This window comes from Notolabrus celidotus, chromosome 10, assembly GCF_009762535.1.
Source record: "Notolabrus celidotus isolate fNotCel1 chromosome 10, fNotCel1.pri, whole genome shotgun sequence".
NCBI lineage: Eukaryota > Metazoa > Chordata > Actinopteri > Labriformes > Labridae > Notolabrus > Notolabrus celidotus.
The window spans coordinates 34190655-34204062 of record NC_048281.1 but is presented as its reverse complement, the minus strand read 5'-3'; the positions used below and the strand labels follow the sequence as shown (position 1 = coordinate 34204062).

At 45.2% G+C, this 13408-nt stretch overlaps 1 protein-coding gene across 1 annotated transcript in view; it reads left to right on the top strand.

Annotated features, from left to right (window-relative positions):
- LOC117820745 (SH3 domain-binding protein 4) overlaps nt 1-12346 on the top strand; it is a 55418-nt gene extending 43072 nt beyond the window's left edge. The window contains exons 4-5 of the mRNA XM_034694655.1: nt 6209-6397; nt 8740-12346. Coding sequence (XP_034550546.1) covers nt 6209-6397; nt 8740-8964 — 414 coding nt within the window. The 3' untranslated portion in view covers nt 8965-12346. The remainder of the gene's footprint in view (nt 1-6208; nt 6398-8739) is intronic.
- Nucleotides 12347-13408: the final 1062 nt, after the last annotated feature.

Sequence of the window (13408 nt, the reverse complement as noted above, 5' to 3'; positions counted from 1 at the left end):
GTGGGTAGCTCTGTTGCCTCACAGCTAGAGGGTTCCTGGTTTGAATCCCTGGCCGGGCACATACCTTTCTGTGTGGAGTTTGCATGTTCTCCCTGTGCATGCGTGGTACTCCGGCTTCCTCCCACAGGTTGATTGATCACTCTAAATTGCCCGTAGGTGTGAGTGTGTGTGTGAATGGTTGTCTGTCTCTCTGTGTTAGCCCTGTGATAGGTTGGCGACCTGATCTAGGGTGTACCCTGCCTTCCACCCGAAGCCAGCTGGGATAGGCTCCAGCCCCCTGTGACCCCTAACAGGATAAGCGGTCAAGATGATAGATGGAGGGATGGAAAAGCATCAAATACATTTAAAAGCAGTTCTAATTAGGAGGGTTTTAGTGAGTGTTTTGAGGGTGGGCAGGTTGGGGCAGTTTCAAATCTTTAGTGGTAAGGCGTTCCAGAGGGTGGGGGAGCAGCGACAGAGAAAGCTCTGTCCCCCCAGGTTCAGTGCTTGGTGTCAGGTGGTAGGGAGAGGAGGTGGGCGTTGGAGGATCAGAGGTTACGGGAGGGGGTCTGGTGGTGGTGGAGCAGGTCGGTGAGGTAGGGAGGGGGTCTGGTTAAGGAGGAGGATTTTAAGATGTATTCGCTGTCTGATAGGGAGCCGGTGGAGGTTTTGGAGGACAGGGGTGATGTGGACACAGGAGTGGGTGTGAGTGAGCAGAGTTCTGGATACTTTGTAGTTTGTTGAGTTGTTTTGAAGGAAGGCCGTAGAGGATGCTGTTACATGAGTCAAGTCTGGAAGTGATAAAGGAGTGGATCAGGGTTTCAGCGGTGGAGAAGGAGAGAGATGGACGGGGATGGGGGATATTTTGAAGGTGGAAAGAGGCGGTTCTGGTGATGTGACTTCAGGGTTACATGAGGTACTGCCTGGTCTCTGGTGTTTTAGCCACAGGGGGATCTGAGTCAGCTTGGTCTCTTTCGTGGCATTTCAACAGCAGGAACCAGGGTCCTAATTTAGTTCTTGGGTAGTTCATCTTCTCCTCATAAGTCCCTGCAAGAGAGATCCAGGGAACCCTACGAGACAAGGGAGCTCAGGGACTCCAGAAAGGTCTATGGTTAGTAACTTTAACGGGACAGGAAGAGTTAAAGTGAGAGACAGGCAGAGAGAGGAGAGAGAGGGAAAGACAGGATCCCAGTGTGTCAGTCTAAGCCTATAGCAGCATAACTAAGAGCTGGTCCAAGCCTGTGCCAGCTCTAACTATAAGCTTTATCAGAAAGGAAAGTTTGAAGCCTACTCTTAAAAGCCTCCAGCAGGACCAGACTCATCTGCTGAGACCGAGTTGAAGAGAGGGATAGAGGGAGATGAAGAGAGAGAGAGAGATGATAGTGGGGAGACGGATAGTAGTAGTTGTAGCAGCTGGAGTCTGGAACGTCCACAGCAGCAGAGATCCAGAGGAACCTACGAGACAAGGTGGAAGAAGGCGGTTCTGGTGATGTGATTGATGTGAAGTTCCAGAGTGAGATGGGAGTCCAAAATAATACTGAGGTTGTGAACATGTGAGGACGGAGTGAGGGAAGCATTGTCGATGGAGAGGTTGAAGTTGTTGGTGGTTGTGGTGGAGAATTTGGGGCCGATGATTAAGAGGTCAGATTTTTCACTGTTGAGTTGGAGGCAGTTCTTTTGCATGCAGGATTTAATTCCGGTCAGGCAGTTGGTCAGGGTGGAGAGGGTTGGAGCAGTTATCCAAGAGGACGGTGAAAAATGACTCTAAGATTTTCACCTCCACAAATGAGGAAATCGAATGTGTCCCAACATTTAAATACTTGGGTTTTCTCTTAGATGAAAATCTTTCTTTTAATCATCATATTGAGAGTCTTACTAAAAAACTGAGGGTGAAGTTGGGTTTCTTTTAGAGAAACAGACGCTGTTTTTCCTTTGCTGCGCGTCAAAAGCTCATTCTAGCAACCTTTGTATCTGTAATTGACTCTGGTGATGTTCTTTATATGCATGCTTCCTCAGCCTCTCTGAAAATGTTGGACTCTGTGTCCCATGATGCATTGCGGTTTGTTTCTGGTTTAGGTTTCCGCACACATCACTGTATCTTGTATGAAAAGGTCGGCTTGTCTTCCTTATACAACAGAAGAATGGAGCATTGGTATATCTTTCTTTATAAGGCCGTACTCCAGGAGCTGCTGTCTTATTTATGCTCCTTATTGACTCCTAAAGTTGTCAGTGGCTGTCATCTTCAGTCCCATGGACAGATTCTTTTTGTCATTCCTCAGACTCGCTCTGTCTTTGGTAAAAGTGCTTTTAATGTCTTTGCTCCCTCTTCTTGGTTTGAGCTTCAGGGTCGCCTGAAACTGGATTGTTTAATTCGATTGGAGGATTTCAAAACTAGGATAAAGGATGATCTGATCAGCTTGTGCACATGTTTTAAAGCTTAACACTGATCATTTATAAATCAATGTAATAGTTACTTGCCGCTGTATGTTTTGTCCTGTTCTATTTGTGAAACTTTTTATGCTGCTGTCTTGGCCAGGACTTCCTTGGCCAAGATTCTCAATGGGAATATTCCTGGTAAAATAAAGGTTAAATAAAAAAATAAAAATGGGTTTGGTGGAGATTACCTGAGGACACCCAGAATAAGGAGAGTGAGAAACAGAGAGCATGCTTCATGACGTTAATCTAACTTTGCACGACTCAGACTAAGACGTGAAACTTCAATGAGAGAAGGAGGAACTCGTGCAAAAGCTCCCCTTGAAAATGTGCCAAGTTTGCATCCTGCTGCACGTTCTCACTGAGCACAAAGTCACAACGCCAACGAGGAGCTCTGCATTCTGCTGCACAAGGAGTGAAGGCTCTTCTGTGTTATTTGAGTTCCATTTGAATCAGATAACGCAACAACAGCCGCCTGCAGGAGGTCTGATTTCAGAAGGTTTAATGTCTCTTCAGGGTTTTGATTTCTGACCTCTGTCTATAAAAAAAGGCGAGGAGGTGACGACGAGCAGATTTAAAACCAAACTGGAAAAGGAATGAAAGTTTAGAGAGCCGCAGACGGAGAGTGGAGGCTGCAGATGGACGAGGTGGAGGAAGCCAGACGGAAAATGAAGACGGGATCGAAAAATAATAAAGAGGAGATTGAAGAGCAGAGACGAGGCGTCAGTCTGCAGCCGAGGGCGAGAAACAGAAACACAGAAACAGAAACACATCGTTCATCAGACAGGAGCACACAGGCTGGTACACACGGCTCAGGTTGTTTGAAAGCTGTGTGTGTGTGTGTTTATAGGATGTGTGTGTGTGTGTGTGTTTGCAGCCGCAGACATGATTGCTTCATTTCCACGTCGACGTTATCTCTGGAAAAAACGTCTGCAGGAATTTTGTTCCCACTTTGACAAGCAGCTGATTTATGCAGCCGAGGAGCTGCAGGGGCCTCAGAGTGCTGAGACTAACTCTGTGGCATTTAACTACAGAACACACACACACACACACACACACACACACACACACACACACACACACACCAGCTGACATTTTAAAAACAGCAGCGTAGCATTAAATTCTCCTCTGTCTCTGAGTTCTTTAGAAATCTTCGCCTCTCTCCGTCTGCTGCAGTTTGGTTTCAAATCACAGAGCTCCTCGCTCCTCGCTCCTCTCCTCGCTCCTCGCTCCCTGATCAAACTTTACAACACACATCAAAGATTTACAGCAAACACAACCTTCAGACTGCAAGACCAGAAAGCAGATCCACTAAACTCCTTCACACTCAGACATGCAAACAAGCCGGACCTCATGATGGAAACAGGAGATCTGAGAGTCCTTGGGACGTTAAAGACCCTCAGAGTGACACCTCACTCCTGAAGGGGAATTATTAGTTTGACATCAATATTTTCAGGGTCAGCTCGTCTCAAGTTACAATCATGAAACCCGGCTCAGTGCTCCAAAGATTTATACGTCCTCAAGTCCCTGAGTTAAGATGTTTTCTAGTTTTATGCTCTCCTTGGTTTGACACCTGTAGAGGGAGACTTCAGGGTTACATGAGGTACTGCCTGGTCTCTGGTGTTTTAGCCACAGGGGGATCTGAGTCAGCTTGGTCTCTTTCATGGCATTCCAACAGCAGGAACCAGGGTCCTAATTTAGTTCTTGGGTAGTTCATCTTCTCCTGAAAAGTCCCTGCAAGAGAGATCCAGAGGAACCTACGGGACAAGGGAGCTCAGGGACTCCAGAAAGGTCTATGGTTAGGAACTTTAATGGGACAGGAAGAGTTAAAGTGAGAGACAGGCAGAGAGAGGAGAGAGAGGGGAAGACAGGATCCCAGTGTGTCAGGTCCACCAGCAGTCTAAGCCTATAGCAGCATAATTAGGAGCTGGTCCAAGCCTGTGCCAGCTCTGCCCATAAGCTTTATCAAAAAGGAAAGTTTGAAGCAGACTTGTAAAAGCCTCCAGCAGGACCAGACTCATCTGCTGAGACCGAGTTGAAGAGAGGGATAGAGGGAGATGAAGAGAGAGAGAGATGATAGTGGGGAGACGGATAGTAGTAGTTGTAGCAGCTGGAGTCTGGCACGTCCACAGCAGCAGAGATCCAGAGGAACCTACGAGACAAGGGAGCTCAGGGACTCCAGAAAGGTCTATGGTTAGGAACTTTAATGGGACAGGAAGAGTTAAAGTGAGAGACAGGCAGAGAGAGGAGAGAGAGGGAAAGACAGGATCCCAGGGTGTCAGTCTAAGCCTATAGCAGCATAACTAAGACCTGGTCCAAGCCTGATCCAGCTCTAACTATAAGCTTCATCAAAAAGGAAAGTTTGAAGCCTACTCTTAAAAGCAGAGATGGTGTCTGCCTCCCAGGCCCTGACTGGTCTCTTTAACAGGCAGAAACCTCCAGCAGGACCAGACTCATTTTAGACACACATCTGCTGAGACCGTGTTGGAGAGAGGGATAGAGGGAGATGAAGAGAGAGAGATGATAGTGGTACACAGCAGCAGAGATCCAGAGGAACCTACGAGACAAGGGAGCTCAGGGACTCCAGAAAGGTCTCTAAGGAGTCTTGGAGTCACATTGGAGTGAGTGAAATCTTGTGTAACTCTTGTGAAAAAGTGCGTCTCTCTTAAGAATGTGTCATTAAACATTTTGAAAGGAGTATTTTTGGACCCAGCTTTGGTTTGTTGACATATCTAAATGTGGAATAGAGCAGATCCAGTCCCAGAGCAGCTCTTCTGTTTACACTCAGACTTTAACCTGCAGTAAGACAGGAAGAGATCCTTTTATTTTGACGGGGATTTCCTGTGGCTGTTATCCAGCAGAGGAAACAGGTGTTCCCTCTCTTCCTCCGACATCCACCGAGACTCAGAAACAAACAAACAAACAGTCCAAAAAATCTCTCCCTCTGTTTCACTGTGTCGAGTCACATTCAGAGCGTCTGATTGGTCCACAGCCACTCATCTGTTATCTCATCCTCAGAGTCAGAGAGGCTGCTGGACCCTGCATCTGCATTCCTCACCCTGACAGCCCCCCCTCCTCCTCCTCCTCCTCCTCCTCCTCCTCCTCCCCCGTCCTCCACATCCTGTCGTTCCAAACATTCCTGAACTCAGAGCTGAAGCCAAAACTGGAGCTTTAAATTTACCTCCGCTCGGCCGAGTCTCAGAGTCAGAGGGTACATCAGAGAGAACGAGAGAGAGAGAGTGTGTGTGTGTGTGTGTGTGTGTGTAACTGTCTCTGTGAGGACCAGGCTCAGAGTAACACCTGTAGAAAAAGATCCAGGGATGTTTGAAACGATTGGACGTTGTTCAGATTGTTCCAGACTTGTGTGTTTCAGTGTCGGTGACCAGGAGAGTGAATCCTGAGTGTTTCTGTCGGCGCAGCGTGAGGCTCTCGTTTCTGTTTCCTGCAGAAAGAGAAAGCATGTGAAAAATGCACAAAGCTGAGATTTACAGACGGATTGTGGAGGCAGGCGCTGGGAAATCACCCAGGATCAGTCAGAGGAATGAAACCTGCACATGAACACTCTCTTTAATCTCTCTGTGGAGTGTAACTGAAGCCAAACTTCACAGTTTCCTGCTCAGTTTACATCCTCAATGGTTAAATATTCACCCTCATCCCCTCACTCTCTCTCTCTCTTGGTCTGAGCTCATCTGGTTCTGCTTCACAGGTCAGGTCCTAGCACTCTGCAGAATCCAGGATCTCTCTCTTTGCATCTGTCCTCTGTTATTTATCTGAGTTTCTCGTCCCCTCTCTTCAGGCTCTGCTAAAGATGGACTGTCAGGGACTCGTGGCGCGCCTCGTCATGGACTTCGTGCTCCTCACCACGGCGGTGGAGGTGGCGGGGCGCTGGAGGGAGCTGGCTGAGAGGCTGGTGAAGGTTTCACGGCAGCAGATGGACGCGTACGAGGCGCCGCATCGAGACAAGAACGGAGTGGTGGACAGCGAGGTACGTCGGTCTTTAAGATAAAAGATAGAGGCCTCACCACCTGCTCACTATACATTATCCTGCAAACAAGTCCAATCTCAGAGATTCTTATCACCAAACCTCAGGATCAAATCATGATAAACTGATCACTCATTCATATCAAAGTCAAAACATTAGCATCCTTACGTTAGCATATTTAACAGACACATTAAATAATAACAGCAGCACCTTTATGAGGTCTTCTTCATGACTTTTCTGTGGGTGTTTTGGTCTCACTCAGTCAGTCCTGTAACTCTAATAAAGCCCAGACCGTGTTTGGGTTTGTTTTCTTCAATTTGGTTGATGTTTCTTTCACTTACCTCACTTTTTTCTGAGTTAATTTGAGTTTATTTGATTAGGACAATGCACATTAATCAACATTTCAACAGTATGCCTCAATGTAAATATGCTGGAATTAGCACAGCTGTAGTCCTAAGGCTGGTACTTACATCAAACATAAAACAACAAGATTTAAATTTACAGGATGTCACAAGACAGTTAACAGCACACTACACAAACTGACTTACAAACAGATTTTACATACAAAACGTACACTTTAGCAGTGGCGGTTCTAGACCAATTTTACTGGGGGGGCCAGGCTGGGGCCAAGGGGGTTGTCAGAGGGACACATTCAACCCTGACACAAGAGACTGAGAAGGACGAGGACCGGCTGAGAACAAACTGGCAAAACATCAGTGCATCCCTTTATACTAGACATATATACTACTGTGTACTAGATCAACATGCAGACTGACAGCAGCTGTTTGTCTGTTTACACTCAACATGATAATAATAATAATGATTCATAGAATTTATATAGCGCTTTTCTTAATACTTAAAGTCGCTTTACATAGGGTGAAACTAGAGAAATAAAATAAAATAAATCACATAAATAAAAAAATATAAAATAGGGACAGAGGTTGGGATGGGGGGAGAGGTCATGTGTAGTATGCTTTTTGGATCAGGAAGGTCTTGAGGTGGTTTTTGAAAGAGAGGAGAGAGTCAGAGTTGCGGATGTGTGGAGGGAGAGAGTTCCAGAGAGTGGGGGCAGCGATGACAAAGGCTCTGTCCCCCCAAAGTGCGGTGCTTGGACTTGGTGATAGGGGGACAGGAGGTTGGCATCTGATGATCTGAGGCGGCGAGATGGGGAGTGGCGTTTGAGGAGGTCGGTCAGGTAGGAGGGGGCGAGGTTGTTGAGGGCTTTGTAGGTGATGAGCGGGATCTTGAAGTGGATTCGGTGCTGAATGGGGAGCCAGCAGGGAGCTTTTTTTATTGTACAATATTATTTTGGTGTGGAGGGGGAGGGTCACAGGGGGGTCCAGGTTCAGTTTTACAGGGGCACTGGCCCCTGTTGGCCCCTCCCCAGAACTGCCACTGCACTTTAGTGACTTTATAAAAACAGGATGGAAGGTGAGGCCAAAGCCCCGGGAACGGGCATCAAATGAGGAAACAGATTATTCATGTGTTCATGACTGGTTTGTTTTTAATGTTTAAGTGTTTCTTTAAAGGTACGGTAGTTCTCAAGCTTCTGCGCCGTCTCCCTCCTCTCCTCTTTGTCTTTTTTCTGCTGCTGATTGGTCAGACATGAACCACCAATCTTAAGTTTTGTGTTCCCCAAATAAATCAAAGGTATTGTTAAGTATAACCTCCTTGTTGGTTAGCATAATACAAAAAAAAACCCCACAATGTTTATCCATTTAGGACGCTAGAGACTGTTGTTTTTGCCACAGTGTCAACAGGCAGAGATGAAATGTGATGGATTCCTCTTCATGGATTAATTTGATGTGTTTGTCAACCTTTGCAAAAGGGTTTCGACCAATCAGAATCAAGTATTTAACACAACAGAGTAATAAGACAGCCGGATTGTAATCTGTGTGAATTAGGTCAAAACACTAATGTGTGTTTTGAAATACCAAAGGATCATGGGACTTTGAGTTTATGGAGTTTGTTTAAGCAGCTAATCCGGTGTGAGGGTGGATTACAGACTAGGAATGACTCAATAATCTCAACCTATGAACAACTGGAGCTTCAACGAATAATCACTCACTTATTCAATTAGTCTGTTTATTATTTTCTTACTTAATCAGTCAGATCTGGTTTCTTAAATGTGGATTCATGTGTCCTAAAAGTCCCAAGATGACATCCTCAACCCAAACATATCCAGTTCACTTTCAGAGAGAAGGAGAGGAAGCAGGAAATGATCTCACTCAGGATGAAATGAGAATATTTACACAATGACAAAAGTTGAAAGTTACTTCAAACAGTTTTTAATACAAGGGATGTTCAAACTACATCATGTGACCTTTGACCTCCTCCGTCTGCAGGCGATGTGGAAGCCAGCGTACGACTTCCTGGTCACATGGGCGGCTCAGATCGGGGACAGCTACCGAGACGTGATCCAGGAACTCCACCTGGGACTGGACAAGATGAAGAACCCCATCACCAAACGCTGGAAGCACCTGACCGGCACGCTCATCCTCGTCAACTGCCTGGACGCTCTGCGGAGCTCCGCCTTCAGCCCCGCCTCTCAGGACGACTACGCCATCTGACCCCTCCCCTTCTCCCCCCTCTCACCAGCTCACCTTGAAACATTGGAGACGCTGCGGCTCAGACCGGCTGTCGGCTCCACTCAGACTCTTTTCATAGTCCGGTCTGCAGAGATGGTATTTTTGTACTCTTGTTATGACACAGCGTTTTATAAAACTTCACTTTGGACTGTTTGGTTAAAAACTGTGGATCCAACAAAGACACTTTTTAAAGAAGAGACACTTTTTATGAATATCATATCCTCGTCACGTGTGTCAAAGCTGTTCTATTTATTTGTACAACAAAGAGAAAAGTCACTTCTTCTTCTTCAGGTTCTCTCACTGTGGTCCTTTTCATTCAGAGATCCAAATGTTCTCTCATCTTTAAAGGATCATTCTGGTATTTTTAACTCTCCTCTCCACCTTTTTCATATGAAGCTTGGGGATTTCAGAAAACAAAAACAAACAGATCACAGGTGAGAAAATACCAGAGTTATCCTTTTAAGAGCTGCCAAGAAAACAGAACCGTTTCATAATCTTGCAGGTTTTCCTCGAGCTTTCTCTACTGGTGCCAAAAAGGAGTCCGTTAATCAAAGAGGTCTGACAGATTATCGACAGATCAAACAGTCCAAAAGATTGAATCAGTCAGTTATTCCAGCGTCATGTTTTCACAGATTATTGCTCTTTAGATAACTCTGACTGACAATGTTTCTGACTCCACATCCTCTCTTCCTCTGGTTCTCTCAACATCATCACATCGTCTTCATCAGCAGATCCGGTTTGCTCATTTTAAAGGGAGCTTCTTTGGTGCCGAAATGTTCCCCCAAAGTTCAGAGATGCTACATTTAATGGAAAGTGGTCTCAAAATATTTGATCCAGATGTCTTCAGTCAGTTTTTTTCTGATCTTGGCACCAAAAACTGCTTCTGTTTCTGCCACTACTAATCTGAAAACAGGCAAAAAGGTGGAACTGAGGCCATGTTAGCCACCTTTAAACTCCCATACATCCCCCATAACACAAACACAGCCCTGAGGTTAAGTTCAGGGACTGAATTAGCTGAGGGGACATGAAGCAGTCAACTATCAGCTCTCACCTGTCACTTAAATAGGCCACACCCCCAAAAATCAGCCCGTATAGTCGTCATAAATCGAGAAATAGGCTAAAGAGACTCAAACTGATTTTGTACCAGGCTGTAAACATTTTTATTCCTGATGTAACATTTTAACATGGGGCTCTATGGGGACTGACTCACTTTTGAAGGCTGCCTCTAGTGGACACTTAAGGAATTGAAGTTTTAGGGGCTTCAGCTGTGTTTTCATTTCTTATTGAAAATAACAAACCCTCCAGTAAACACTAAAACATCCCACATTACACAAACACAGCTAAGAGGTTAAATTTAGGGACTGAGTTAGCTGAGGGGACACCTAGCAGACAGCTAGCAGCTCCCACCTGTCACTCAAAGAGGCCACGCCCCTAATAATGCAAAACTTTAAACAAGTGAGTTAGACATAAATTCAGCCCGTACAGTCGTCTTGATTAAAGGAATGAGCTATAGAGACCTTAACTTTTTCTGTACCAGGCTGTAAACATGTTTATTTCTACTGTAAAGTTTTAACATGGGGCTCTATGGGGACTGACTCACTTTAGGATGCAGCCTCTAGTGGACACTGAAGGAACTGCAGTTTTTGGGGCCTTAGCTTTTTGGTTATTTCTCATTGAACATAACAAACCATCCAGTAAACAGTGGAAAAGGCCTTTTAGACTGAGTTCAGGGACTGAATTAGCTGAGGTGACACCTAGCAGACAGCTAGCAGCTCCCACCTGTCACTCAAAGAGGCCACGCCCCTAATTATGCAAAACTTTAAACAAGTGAGTTAGACATAAATTCAGCCCGTACAGTCGTCTTGATTAAAGGAATGAGCTATAGAGACCTTAACTTTTTCTGTACCAGGCTGTAAACATGTTTATTTCTGCTGTAAAGTTTTAACATGGGGCTCTATGGGGACTGACTCACTTTAGGATGCAGCCTCTAGTGGACACTGAAGGAACTGCAGTTTTTGGGGCCTCAGCTTTTTGGTTGTTTCTCATTGAAAATAACAAACCATCCAGTAAACAGTGGAAAAGGCCTGTTAGACTGAGTTCAGGGACTGAATTAGCTGAGGTGACACCTAGCAGACAGCTAGCAGCTCCCACCTGTCACTCAAAGAAGCCACGCCCCTAATTATGCAAAACTTTAAACAAGTGAGTTAGACATAAATTCAGCCCGTACAGTCGTCTTGAATAAAGGAATGAGCTATAGAGACCTTAACTTTTTCTGTACCAGGCTGTAAACATGTTTATTTCTGCTGTAAAGTTTTAACATGGAGCTCTATGGGGACTGACTCACTTTTGGATGCAGCCTCTAGTGGACACTGAAGGAACTGCAGTTTTTGGGGCCTTAGCTTTTTGGTTATTTCTCATTGAACATAACAAACCATCCAGTAAACAGTGGAAAAGGCCTGTTAGACTGAGTTCAGGGACTGAATTAGCTGAGGTGACACCTAGCAGCTCCCACCTGTCACTCAAAGAGGCCACGCCCCTAATTATGCAAAACTTTAAACAAGTGAGTTAGACATAAATTCAGCCCGTACAGTCGTCTTGATTAAAGGAATGAGCTATAGAGACCTTAACTTTTTCTGTACCAGGCTGTAAACATGTTTATTTCTGCTGTAAAGTTTTAACATGGAGCTCTATGGGGACTGACTCACTTTTGGAGGCAGCCTCTAGTGGCCACAAGAGGAACTGCAGTTTTTTGCATGCACCATTTTTTAACACCACAATCAGATCTTAGTTTATGTTTTATTTCTTGACATTTTCCACCAGGAGCACAACGGGAAATCATCTCAACAGGACCCTTTAAGACCCTGTTAGAGTCCCAGTGTTCCTAAAATCTCACACTCAGTGACCAAAATGTTTTAAGACGTGAGAAAGTGACATTATTTAAAAGTTAAAAGTCTTTAAAAATTTCTTTAAGGGTGTGGTAGCCGTCAAACTCAATCTGCTGATGAGGAAGTTGTGAAATGACTGACAGCCTCAGAGAGTTTAGATCGTTCTGTCAGTGATACATCTACTGATTGATTGATTCAAACATTTGTTATCTCCTCCTTAGAAACAAACCTCTCTCTTTCCTCTGCTTGTTTTTGTCCTGTTAAACTTCTGTCTACCAAAGTTTGCCAAAAGCCCTCTCAGATCTTTCACCTTGCTCTTGTTTGACCACTGTTGAAGCTTCAGCTCGGGGTTCGTCTCAGTGCTGCATACTGTAACCTGCTCCTAACACATCCAGCAGTGAGTTTGAACCCTTCTTTGTGACTGCATACTTTTTTGTGGAAGACTCTGAATAAATAAAATGTAAATATTTGTACACTCATTGTGTCAGCCTGAACCTCTTTCTGTCTGCGATCACGAGAGAGCGTCGCGGTGAGGGTTTTATCGGGGAACAGGAGCGACAGGCTGTCGTGTTCTGCGTGTTATCAGCGTTCTGTTTGTGGAAAAACAGGCTGAAAATACAGCGTGTGAGAAAACCAGCAGCGGAGGTAAACCGTGCTGCAGGGACGCGGAGCCCCGGGGTTCACTCAGAGCGAAGTCAAACACAGAGGAGATAAAACCGAAGCAGAGAGATTAGAGAGAGGGACCATTCTGCAGCACTGACGGCTCAATGACCTCCTGCAGCTCTCCCACTTATCTTCACGCTCTTATTGTCCCTTCATATGTCTTATTTTCTACAGACTGCACCATGCAGCCTCAAAATTAGTCCTTTAAATATATAAAGGATGATTGTTTAGTCTCAGCAGGCGGCTGGAGATCTTCATGAGTCAGACATGTTCCTGTGCAGGAGAACAAAGATTTGAAGAACAACAGCAGCATCCTTGTGAATGTTACACAAGGAGAATAACAGGTCTTTTGTTTGCATTGACAATCCACTTTATACATTGTCACGATACATTAAGCCACCACAACGCCAAGCATGGGTCTGTGGACTTTAATTGGACAAGGCCGGACCTTGAGAAGAGAAAGGGGTTGGCAAACACGAGGTCATGCGCTGGTGCTTCTTCTGCAGAGTTGCTCAGATATAACCGTGTATCAGGATTCTAAAACCAGCTGTAGAGATGTTTTTACAAGAGAGCTGGGAGGAGAAAGTCAGGGTGAAAACTCAGCCGATGGTGTTAACACCTGCAGCTCACCCTGAAAGCTTTCTGGAGTTTAATGCAAGTGTGAAAACACACACCACAAACCACTCAACCCCTCTGATGTCTTATCTTTAGATGAAGTCTAGTCTCTGCAGCAGGTTTAACATCTGCTGCAGAGACTGAAAGTGAAGGCATTAATACAAAGTTTTGGGATTTAGTGTTCAACAAGTGTTCACAAGCGTTCGGCCCTGTGGTGATTATAACATCTGATGACAGCGGCAGGCAGGCTCTGACTCGTCTCA